The sequence below is a fragment of the Styela clava genome, chromosome 11, assembly GCF_964204865.1.
Source record: "Styela clava chromosome 11, kaStyClav1.hap1.2, whole genome shotgun sequence".
NCBI lineage: Eukaryota > Metazoa > Chordata > Ascidiacea > Stolidobranchia > Styelidae > Styela > Styela clava.
Genome location: NC_135260.1, coordinates 7,475,522 through 7,488,452, shown reverse-complemented (window position 1 = coordinate 7,488,452; position 12,931 = coordinate 7,475,522). Strand labels below are relative to the sequence as shown.

The 12,931-nt window shown below is 34.7% G+C and overlaps 2 protein-coding genes across 2 annotated transcripts; both read left to right on the top strand.

Moving 5' to 3' along the window:
• Nucleotides 1-223: 223 nt before the first annotated feature.
• On the top strand, nucleotides 224-5,574 carry LOC120347336 (heparan sulfate glucosamine 3-O-sulfotransferase 1-like). The gene is made up of 7 exons (XM_078118128.1): nucleotides 224-608; nucleotides 1,137-1,261; nucleotides 2,481-2,647; nucleotides 3,374-3,545; nucleotides 3,881-4,071; nucleotides 4,557-4,641; nucleotides 4,896-5,574. Exons 1-7 carry the CDS (start codon nucleotides 425-427, stop codon nucleotides 5,169-5,171), a joined length of 1,200 nt encoding a protein of 399 aa, XP_077974254.1. The 5' UTR covers nucleotides 224-424; the 3' UTR covers nucleotides 5,172-5,574.
• A 1,150-nt stretch (nucleotides 5,575-6,724) lies between these two features.
• Nucleotides 6,725-12,303, top strand: LOC120347332 (heparan sulfate glucosamine 3-O-sulfotransferase 1-like). Its single transcript, XM_039417254.2, has 7 exons — nucleotides 6,725-7,024; nucleotides 7,687-7,811; nucleotides 8,357-8,523; nucleotides 8,892-9,063; nucleotides 9,902-10,092; nucleotides 10,322-10,406; nucleotides 11,542-12,303. Exons 1-7 carry the CDS (start codon nucleotides 6,826-6,828, stop codon nucleotides 11,815-11,817), a joined length of 1,215 nt encoding a protein of 404 aa, XP_039273188.2. The 5' UTR covers nucleotides 6,725-6,825; the 3' UTR covers nucleotides 11,818-12,303.
• The last annotated feature ends 628 nt before the right edge of the window (nucleotides 12,304-12,931 follow it).

Here is a 12,931-nt window from a genome sequence, read left to right as displayed (position 1 = left end):
TTTTGGATTGTAGTAGGTCCGTGAGCTATTTTTCATGATTTTTCTTGCCCTTTTTACTCAAAGCGTCTTCATGATATCTCGGATGAACATTCCTGTTGAAATCTTACGATTTTGGTGTATGAACTAACTTGGCAAGAGTTTTTTACATTCTTGGAAATATTATTCCGGCAGCGCGTGCAGCTGCCAGAACGCAACTTTTTGGCGTAGTTTCACGGCGATGCTAAGGGGAATTTAAATAGAAACCTACATTGAATATGTACGCCCGCAGGGTACAAAGCTGAAATCTATGATGAGATGTGGCAGTTTCTCAAGTTTGACAGCAAGCCGAGAAAGCTGAAGAATATAGTTTGAGTTAGATACAATAAATTAATCCCAGATCAAAGTTTAAGTTGTTAATTACGGATGAATTTGTTCACACAAAATCATGGCGTCTAGTTTTGTACAGCGATGGAATATAATTGGATTTTCTGTTGTTTCGAGTAAAAAAAACATTGACTTCAATAGGAGAATGTGGATCTCTGCTTTTGTATTTGTGGCATTCATTTTATTGCTTATCATGTATGGGAATTATGCCATGAATGAGCCAGAAAGAGGAGTACTGTATGAAGGTAAGAAGCAAAATATATATATTATAAGCATCAAGTTTGCATTCTCTAAAATCTAATTCATTGATTCCTATCTTTAATGCGCCTTGTCAACGCACTCGCTCACTAGCATAGGCATAGACTGGCTGTGGTGTCAAAGTGCATACCGTTTGACTGTTGATTAGGTTATAGCAGTGATAGCACGTACCGTTGCTATTAACGGATAGTTACAATTGAGACAATAAACAGTTATGCCAATTAACAACATTGCAACAAGATTGCTGTTTTAACATGTTAGCGTCGGGTTACCGTAATGTCTGGCTGACTGTAGTTCCTTATTTTTGCACCTCACAGACTAAGATACTACTATAATTCGGCAAGAGCTTTCATCATCTACTATCAACAAACAGAACGCAAATGCGAGCTCGAAAGGGACGTGTTTATTAACGACTTTCACCATTTACTAACAACGTCGCTTTAGCGATTACTGAAAAACCCGAGTATTATTCAATTTTTATTGAAAATATATTCATTTCTTCCGAACTATTCAAGAAAAAGGCCGGATTAAATATGAAATCAAAGAAGATTCTCAGAAAACATCTAAGGAAAGAGTTCGCGATAAATTATTAGTTGAATATGAAGCAGCCAAGAGAACGTTAGCAAAAATTTTCCAAAAAGTGAGGTTTGCCACAGTTTTGAAACGTTTTTCTTCATTTTGGTGTGCTTTTATTTTTTATGTTTTAAAATTACAGATTATTATGCAATTTGATTCTCAATTGTAAACACAGGTCATGAAAATGCCGGTAAACACTAACGCAACCGGAGCCAGTTTTGTTTTAATTCATTTAAAAAACGATTCAAGTATATGAAAATTGTTTATCATGTACAAAAGGCTTTTTATACAAAACCTTTCATTTATTCCCATTAATCATTTATAATAACAACATAATTTTAACAAAGTTCGAGGCAACATTCTTCGTTGATGATCACGGTAGCGCGTTACCCATACCTACTGCCGAAATCTTTTGTCAAACTTTCCAATGATACATATTTTGGCGAACTATTATCGCTAAACTATTAAGCTATTAACAGCCGCTTATTAGTATTGATACAGCGAAATCATCAGCTCATAATAATAAAAATTAGCAATGCATGAAAATGTTATAATCAAGTGTGAATTGGAATATAATATATTAAAACTGGTTCAGTCATGTAGATATGTCCTGGCATTATTGGACACGAAATGGACCTATGGACTGTTTTGTTATTATGTTGTTGTTGTGAAAAAAATCGCTTTCCTACTGGACTGATTGCTTTGAAATTTTCACTTCACATTTATTGCTAGAAGGCTATTACTTGATTATTTCAAGAATTTCTGTGGGAATCGTTTTTCAATTTGAAGTTTTATACGATGACGTCATCAAAATTTAAAATTTCCCTCCGCGAGGTTGTCCTACGGTCGCATTTCAGCGATCCGGTGGTCAGTCGAAGTCGGTAAGACCATCGCTACTGTGAAAGATTTGGTATCCATACTGGTACTACTTGGTTTTGGCCTTCATGTTCACATATTTGAGCATTTCAAGCTTACTGATGTCCGCCGTAAAAATAGGTTTTAGTAGTTTTAATTTTTGGAGAACCTAAATGAACTCGTTTGGCTTCGTTTTAGATAATTATCACGAAAATATTAATGACTGTGCAGTCATTAATTTGAATTAATAGTTGTGGATGGCCAACTAAGCCAACAGCGTTGCCCGATGAAAGTATTCTCCACTAACTTTGAATCTACAAACCATCGCGGTGCGATATCAATCACGTTCTTTATGTTGCTCAGCACGAGCAGAGCCAACAGAATTTATTTCATTCCACTCCAAATTAAAATATAATTCATATCTTTAGCCACCAGTTCAGCGTGCACCAGATGTCATTGGAATCGGGGTTGAGAAGTGTGGAACAGGTGCTCTTAGGGCTTTACTTCGTATGCATCCGATGATCAAAGCAGCACCCAAAGAAGCCCATTTCTTTGAACGACCGGATTTATATAAATTGGGCCTAAAAGCATATACGTAAAAATGTTTTCATTTTAATTAATTTTCATGGTGACTCTTCGAACCTGAAACAAATATTTTATGCGATAAGTATATATTGGGCGAAGGAAAATTTAGAACAACTTTCAAATCGATTTTATTTCTTGAATATCTGTAATGTCAGATGATTAAATATTAACTAAAGTTTTCAACGTCATATGTATAAACCAGACGGAAATTCGAACCCTAACATTAAATGTCTGTCGTCCTTTAAGGTAAACTATGATTTCAGTTAATGAAACGTGTTTTTTTTCATTGTTCCTGTTTTTGGAAAAGAAAAATTTATAACACTTTTAATGATATATCAATTGAAGTCTGAGTTATTGCCCCATTTTTAGCAGTGAAGATTTATATATAAGAATTTTCTGGAAAAATATTTTGAACTTTTCAATAAACAAACACATGTTGATGACACCATTTCATAAATATGTCAATTTACACCAAGCATTCCACTTTATATTTTTTTTCCAAGACTGTCTAAAACTCCGAAATTATTCCAAAACCCATATACATAATTCGCGACAAATTTAAGACGAAAAGCTTGTTATGAAATAAATTCGCTGGTCTGAGGACATCACTGATTTAAATTACAGACACGGAACATCATATTATAAACCAAAATATATCGAGGCAAAAGCCGTGGGTATAATAGTATCAAACAAACCGTCACTTAAGTTATATTATCTTTGAAATATTTTTGTTCAGACCTAAGTTGGCCAACGTTTTACCTCATGAAATATCATTTGAAAAAACACCGGCCTACTTCAACTGGGGACTCGAGACACCAAAATATATTCGGGAACTTGTTCCTAACGCCAAACTTCTACTTGTTTTGTGCGATCCTACAAAAAGAACATATTCAGATTATTTCCAGGAGGTAACAATCTATCGACTTATATTGTATTTCTTCTTTATGCTCATGATTCAAGCACTTATAGTTACAAAGGCATTTCATTTTTTAATTTCTGTCTTGTTATAATGTTATTGTTATAATCTGTACAGGATATTCAATAGAATGTCGCGTAGGCGTGAACTTTATTAATTTGGCATTCGTGATTGAACTCTTGTTTTGGTATCGATGTCGTTTATAACATTAATATGATTGGTATTTCAAATTAAATTTTTCGAAACTTGCTTTTCAGATTTTCCCAACAACATGTAAATAATAGCATGGACGAATCTTAATGATTTTATTTATGCATCCCATAACAGATATTGATGCATACTCTTAACGCAACAAAAACGTTTGAACAATTGGTTGATGACCTTCTTCTCTACTCCGCCAATTTAAATGAAAAAATGAATATGAGCGGATATGAAATGTTATATATTGAGCAGTTAAAAAAAGAAAAGATTACTAACCATATACTAACAACTGGACTGTATTACTATCATTTACTAAGGTAGACGCCATTCTTATGTTTGTTGTTAATGTTAGTATTTTTCATCTTGTTATGGAAAATCGCTTTTCTCATCAACTACTGGACCAAGTTCTTTGTAATTCTCGGTGGTTAACAGATTGTTGATGTCACTAGAAGGCTATTATTAAATTACTATTAGTTTAGGTTTATGGGAACGCCGTTTTTATTCCGCCGATCGTGAAGTTTTACTTTTGCAAACTCGGTTCTACTGCTGGGTGTGAGTAGCGTCGGCTTTCGACACTGCGGTTAGTTATTGGACCTTCTGTCCATATATTTGAGCTTTTCTCCCTCATTTTTTTGATGTTTTTTTCTCAGTCCTAATAAAGATGAAAAACTTATAGAATGAAGTACTAGTAACTAGTTTTTTTCGCTTCGCCAATCGTGACACATCGATGTAGATGCAAAATGTCGTGAGCAGTTTGACACTACGCTACTGTAATTATTTTCAATATTTATATTTCATACAGATGGTATAATGTGTTCAATATGAGCGATATATACGTTGTAGACGGTGAAGAACTTATATCTAATCCTGCTAAAGTCATAAAAGAGGTGGGTGTACATAAACTATTCGACCAATAACTTTAATTCCAGATCAAATTAATTAGAGGAATCAGAGAGTAAATCCCAGATTCAACGATAGATGCTTTAAAGCAGCATTTTTTTCAATTTTCGATTTTCATCGATAAATACAAGTTGTTTATATTATTTCAATGCTCTTCGCACAGAAATTAATTCAACTAAACAATTAAATTATTAGAAAAATTTGTCATGACTCTCGTTTATATAAATCTCTCATTTTTAAGATTCAAGACTTTCTGCACATTCCAGAGTTTGTCTTACCAGAAAATATTCGAAAGGGACCGTCTGGATTTTATTGCTTTGCCAAACCTTTAGTAGTGGAAAGAAACGGCGTTTTAGTCGCTGTAACAGGACGTACGTTTTGTATGACTGGAAAGGGAAGAACTAGAAAAGGAGCATGGGGTGTCGCGAACCCCAAATATATGGAAAAACTGCGCTCATTTTTTGCACCATTCAATGAAAAATTGTATAAACTACTCGGTCGCAGATTTAATTGGTGACGATCGATTAGAAGTTATTTCAACTGCGTCATCCTGTACATACTATAGAATAGACTATAGACATTATACCACTTGATTTATAGCAATAAAAAGATATTCTATGATAATAAATTTGTTAGTACTGGGTTACCCGCTCGCTTCCGTGAAGACGAGTGTGCTAGGAAATCTCTATCTACCTCGACCCCAACCAGCAGCGCAAGATATTTATATATGTAAAATATGTAGCGTAAAAGTAATAAATGGTTTCATTGAGAAAACGGGAATGTTGTAAATACTCTATTACAAGCCTCAATACCAATACTTTTATGATATAATCAAGTTACTTAATTTTAGTCACTTTAATGTTGTGAACTTTTAAAAATTGCATCTATTTCAAATGAAATAAAACCCATATTGATTGCAAGACTTGTATTTCCTTGTATAGTAATCTGTCACAGACTTAGAAAACGGTTTTTTGTTTTTTAAATTGACCAGCGCGTTATCTTCTCGTATGCAGAGATCTGTTTTAACAATCGAGAATTCAATTTCGTTTATCATGGTTATTATAATGCAGCAAAAACTTCCTAACTTTCAAATTATGTGAATGAATGTTTAGCGGAAGTTAGACCCCGAAAAATCTTGTCAAGACCCCGCTGTGGGTCGCGACCTGGAGTTTGGGAACCACTGCCATAGAGCCAACAAGAGAAAATATTCTATCGACAATAACAATCTTCAACCACTAAACAATTCCGAAGCAATTGGTCCAGTAGTTGAAAAAAACGATATTTTTCAATTCTGAAATCTATGACGAGATGTGGCAGTTTCTCAAGCAGTTTGACAGCAGGCCGAGTAAGCTCATTTCCAGTTCATTTCAAACGCTGCGCGTTTCTTAGTCATACTTGCGTGATTGATAAAATGTGGCTAAAAATTGAGAAAAATACCGTCCACTAAATTCCCTAAAGCTTCTCAAGTTCCTGGAGTATCAAGACGAAAGACGACTTAATCGATAGAGTGTTTCTTCTGCGGAAGGTGGCGTTTTAGGGATTTCAATTTTCGACATGGTTAACCAAAAAATATTTGAAAATGGTTAACGAGAATTGTGAGAATATTGGAAGTTTCATAACGTTCGGCGAGTTTTTTCGTTGTTACCATAGAAACGAAACTCCAATCCGAATCCTCTACAAAACGCACAGTACTAGGGAGACAGGATAAACCCGCGTGTGAAATTTCACTAGATCGGTCCAGCCGTTAAGACGCGAGATCTGGACAGACAAAACGACCGATAACAAGGGTCTCCTATAGCCAGGGCTGCCATAACGTCCTTATTTCTAAGAATTGTCTCTATTTTGAAGGTTTTTGTCTTAGAAAATGTTTTTGTACTTATTTCTAAGAAACGTCCTTATTTTATGGGTAGAGGTTCTTATACCAGACACTTAGATTGGTCAATTTGAATGAATTTGCTTGAAATGACATTAGAACCTCATTGATTGCTACGCGAATTCATTACGTAATAATAACAGCAAATTATTACGCCCGCAGGGTACAAAGCTGTAATCTATGACGAGATGTGGCAGTTTTTCAAGCAGTTTGACAGCAAGCAGAGTAAGCTGAAGAATATAGTTTGAGTTAGATAAAATTAATTAATCCTGGATCAAAATTAAGTTGGTAATTCCGGATGAATTTGCTTTACACAAAATCATGTTTTGTGCAACGATTGAGAACATTCGGATTTTATGTTGTTTCGAGTAAAAAAAGAATTGACTTCAATAGGAGAATGTGGATCGCTGCTTTGGTATTTGTGGCATTCATTTTATTGCTTATCATGTATGGGAATTATATCATGAATCAACCAGAAAGAGGAATAATATATGAAGGTAAGAAGCAAAATAATACAAAGTACCAAGTTTTCATTCTCTAATATATAATTCGGTGCTCCCGAAGTATTCGTACCAAGATACCGCACAACCTGAACATAGCATGTATACCAAGTTAGAGTTGTTCAGGTTGTGCGTCATCTAGGTACAAATACTTCCGGAGCTCCTCTCATTCATTGATTCCTATCTTTAATGCGTCTTGTCAACGCGTTCTGCTCGCTAGCACAGACGTAGGCCGACTGTGGCGTCAAAGGTAAGCTGGCTGGCTGTTGATTAGGCGATAGCAGTATAGTAGCACATACCGTTGGGATTAATAAATACTTATAGTTAAGATAATAAGAAGTTATGCCTATTGACAACATACAAAAATTGTTGTTTTGAAAAGTTTGCGTCAGGTTACCGTAAAGTCTGGCTGACCGTGGGCTCTTATTTCTGCACCTCGCTCTCAGTTATTTCTAGAGAGATTTCGTCATCTACTTCCACTTTTTCTAAAGTTTATATCTCATAATGTCACTTTGTTGATATCCAAGCGGGAACAATCAGAACTACATTGCGATAAAACATTGTGATCGGATAACAGTGTCGCTTTGAAGATTACTGAAAAATATCATATAATAGTCAATTTTATTGAAAATATATTCACTTCTTTCGAACTATTTAAGAAAATGAGTGGGTTGAATATGAAATCAAACAAGATTACAAGAAAACATCAAAAGAAAGACATCGCGATAAACTATTAGTTGAATATGAAGCAGCCAAAAGAGCGTTATCAAAAGTTTTTCAAAAGGTGAGGTTTGCCACCATTTCGAAGCGTTTTTCTTCATTTTGGTATGATTTTATTTTTTATGTTTCAAAATTGCATCTTATTATGCAATTTGATTCCAAATTGTAAACGCAGGCCATGCAAAATGTCATTACATACTAACGTAACCGGAGTCGGTTGTTGTAACTCATTTGACACACTATTCAACTATAAAAAAAAGGTTCACCATGTCTCCTTTCCCATACCCACTGACCAAACTTTTGTCCCCAAAGAAGAGGGAACGCGATAAGCTATTAATTTTGGTGAAAGTTTCACGAAGGGTGAGATTATTAGATTTTGAAAAGTTTATTTTGTTCTATTCTTACTTTTACTATAATATATAATAAATTCATTTCTATAAAATAGCAGCAATATGTTTCATACTTGTATCTTGCAACGCCATTTGATCCATACACAAACACAACTTGAGTTGTTCCGTTATGTTTCATTTGCAACATTTCAAGCTTATGAAAAATATATATAACTTCTCAAGAAAGGCGATTTCCATGATAGCAATTTTATATCTTCAGCAACCAGTTCAGCGCATACCAGATGTCATTGGAATCGGGGTTGAGAAGTGTGGAACAGGTGCTCTTAGGAGTTTACTTCGTATGCACCCGATGATCAAAGTAGCACCCAAAGAACCCCACTTTTTTGAACGACCGCATATATATAAATTGGGCCTAAAAGCATACACGTAAAAATGTTCACATTGTAACTAATTTTGTATAGTTGTTAAGACCCTAATATATGAAATAATCTGATACTATATGCAATTGTTTGATTACTTGAGCTGGCTCTTAACAGAACATTATCTATTCAAAATCCTCTATTGCGTGAACGAAGATCAAGATTAAGGTTCTAAACAATATATTAGTTTGGAACCAAATTACAAACAAACCCATAAAATATTTATTTTAAGATCTATAAAATGTTAAACAAATCAAATAGCTGAATATCATTAAATAAGATTTTCAGCGATTTAAATACTTGAAGACAAAATTATAAAACAAACTGTTATTGTGGTGTTGTTTGAAATATAAGTACAGTATTTTTGTTGTTCAGACCCATGTTGGCCAAAGTTTTACCTCACGAAATATCATTTGAAAAAACACCGGCCTACTTCAACTGGGAACTCGCGACACCAGAACATCTTCGAGAGCTTGTTCCTCACGCCAAACTTTTACTTGTTTTGTGCAATCCTACCGAAAGAACATATTCAGATTATGCCCAGGAGGTAATATTCTACTTTTTCGTCGTTGTATTATATAGCAGAATTTTAATGTAAAACGAGGGAGCGATGCTCAAATATATGGACGGCCGCCAAAACGAAGTAGTACGGTTTGCAATCTGCCACAGTAGACTACCGGTACCGTAGTCTTCACGATTCACGCGGAATCGCAATAAGGTGTACAATACTTGATGACGACATTACCAACTTTCATACGAAACGTACGATTGCCCCATTATTAACTATGTTCTAAAATGCATAAATATGAATACAAAAAGTAAATTAAACATCAGTATCGAACCAATAAACGAATTAAATAGTACAAATAAATGGTAATATTATTCTGCGGCCCGTTGCATCTTTTGTGGTCAAAATGCGGCCCTTTTACCTGGGAAATTGAGTACTCTTGTACTAGATGCTGACTAAATTTGACACGATGTCCAGTCACCTGGCGGTACCGGTGCAGCACAAAGCAGTTCCAATACATCGGCATGCTTAGCGATAATAGAGTTTGTATTTAATCAATATTATAAAAAATACCGTTAAAATATCTCTTCACACACCGCACTCTACGAAACAAATACAGTACGACAGGTGAGAAAGTGAATGACGAATTTTGAAACGGCACAGGGAAGCGAGCGTCCGCTCAAAAAATTGACTGGAAGCATCGGTCAAAGGTCATGAAAATCGGTAATGCACACACTAAACGAATGCCATAAAAACTTTTGAAATAATCAAAAGTAATAACCCTCTAGCGATCCATACGTACATTTCGTGTCCAATGATTTTTTTTAGTCCACATAAAATTATTGTCATATCGACTCGATCTTAACTTTTATAACAGATAATGATGGGTAATCTCAATAAAAACACAACGTTTGAACAAATGGTTGATGATCTTCTTGTCTACTCCGCTAATTTAACTGCAAAAATGAATGAAAGTGCAACGGAAATGGAATATATTGAGCAGTTATTTAAAAAAAGGAGTACTAACCATATACTAACAACTGGATTGTATTACTATCATTTACTAAGGTAAATAATATTGCTCATTTTTTGAGTCCTAATTATTTTACAAACTTTTGCCAAAGCAATAGTTTTTTGTCATGCTAGCAGTTGGTATCAATGAGGCATCTTGTTCGGAGGAGGGAATCATAACTTCATTAAAGATACCAATAATATATATCATTTTATCATACGTGACGCGTTGTGACAAGTCCTTCTGTTGGCATCATAACTTTGCTGTTGTTATCATGTTTCACAGATGGTATAAAGTGTTCAACATGAGCGATATCCATATCGTAGACGGTGAGGAACTTATATCTAATCCTGCTAAAGTCATAAAAGAGGTGGGTGTTCATGACAAATTTGCCAAAATCACAGGTGCGGCAAAAACCATGTGTGAATTGACAAAACAGGCTGATATATACTGAATTTTGAATCCATTGCATCAGATGGATGCATGGTGTATTAAATTTGCCATTTTTGTGCATAACCCTAACCTGGTACACAAACTAAGGGAGTACTCTTTTTTGTTTAAAGAGCGATGCTCAAATATATGGACACGAAAATCAAAGCGAATCTACCTTTGAGTACCGGTACCGTAAAAAAACTTCCGATTTTCGCGTAGCACGAGGGAGGTCAAAAAAACGCTACAAATAATTAGTATTCATTTTCAAGAGGTCATCACACAAAATTTCGAAGTACAAAACGAATCACACAGAGCCCACAGTGTTTTGGAATATATAAAAGTAATAGCGAACTTCTCGCGAAAAATACGATCTTCAACCGCGGGAAATTTCAAAGAAATTGATCCAGTAGTTAATAAGAAACGATACGATGACAACAAAAAATAAATACCAACAAAAACAACAACATAAAAAAAACGTCCAATAGGTTCATTTCGTGTCCAATAACAAGCCGCTGCAAAATTCTCAGTACAAAAACGAAATATACTAAATAAAAGAAAAAAAATAAATGGTTTTGAACAGAATAAAAAAACTTCCATCATTGACTTTGCTTCATATATTTACATCATTTTTGGACACGTCAGTGGACCTATGAATCGATTTGATAATTCTGTTGTTGTTCTTGTTGTTTTTCTTCATCATTATAAAATCGCTTTTTTCTTCGAATACTATATCAATTGCTTTGAAAATTTCAGAGGTCAAAGATTGATTTTTTTTGGCAGAAGGCTATTACTTTAATTTATTTCTAAATTTTGAAATGAGTCCTATGAGATCTGATATTTCATTCAAAATTTTGCTGTATTAATTTTTACGCATGAGAACACTGTTTTAAAACTTATAGAACTACTGGAAACTCGGTAGTTTTTTGAGGGTACCGGTTACGTCAAAGGTGAAGAATGCTCCGCTCTGGTTTACGTGTCCATATATATGAGTATTGCTCTCTTGTTAACTAATAATCATCTACATCATCATTATTTATTCAATTTTCTTGTTTCGTTGTTTTTGTTTACTTTAGGTTCAAGACTTTCTTCACATTCCAGAGTTTGTCTTACCAGAAAATATTCCGAAGGGACCGTCTGGATTTTATTGCTTTGCCAAACCTTTAGTAGTAAAAAGAAACGACGTTTTAGTCGCTGGAACAGAACGTACTTTTTGTATGGTTGCAAAGGGAAGGACTAGAAAAGGAGCATGGGGTGTCGCGAACCCCGAATATATGAAAAAACTGCGATCATTTTTTGCACCATTCAATGAAAAACTTTTTAAACTACTCGGTCGCAGATTTAATTGGTGACGACCGATTAGAAGTTATTTCAACTGCCACATCCTGCACATACTATATATAGACTATAGTAATTATACCACTTGATTTACAGCAAAAAAAAGATATTCTATGATAATAAATATGTAAGTACTGGGTTACCCGCTCGCTTCCATGAAGACGAGTGTGCTAGAAAACGCTTCTCAGTTTCTATCTACCTCGACCCCAACCAGCAGCGAAAGATACTCACTTATACATGTATACATAAATATTTTGGAGGCAGACATGACATATAATTTATTGTGATTTCTGAGTTTTCAAATTTCATGAGTATTTGTTCTCTTTACTTCGACAAAATGGAAACACATTTCTTTGTCAAAGGAAAAATTCGTCACAAGGAAGCGATATAAAATTCTGCCGATAACCCATAGAAGTACAACAAAATCGACACCCTACGCGTTCAAGTTTTATTCCTAATTTTAAAATTTTCCTAGTATGCAACAATAATTTTCAAAATGATATCCCTTCAATCACTTCAGTATAGAAGATAATAATTAAAAATCAGAACCCGACGTGACGCAGTCACGGAGATGTGCATTCTCTTTTAGTTAACACATGTTCACGTTAGTTTTAGACTACAAATCTGCGTATTTTTAAAGCTAGGTTGTTTAAAGTTTGAGGTACGTTTGCGAGGGATTGCTGAATCAAATAAAAAAAAAACGCAAAAGAAACTAAATATATAATCCAAAGTACTGCAGTTCCACTCAATTACCTGTTTTAAATGAAATAAGACCCAAATTGAGTGCATGACTTCGCTTGTACAGTAATCTGCCACAGACTCAGAAAACGGTAACTTGTTTCTTAAATTGACCAGCGCGTTATCTTCCCGTATGCAGATAACTGTTCTACCAATCGAGAATTCAATTTCGTTTATCATGATTATTATAAAGCAGAGGAAACTTTCTAACTTTCAAAATATGTGACTGAATGTTCACGGAAGTTAGACCCCGAAATTTTTTTCAAGACCCCGCTGTGGGTCGCGACCAGCGCTGGATTAACCATTTAAACAATATAAGCAAATGCTTAGGGCACCAAGCAAAGAGGGGCACAACAGAAATTTTGAAGCACAATTTTGCATAGTTTATCA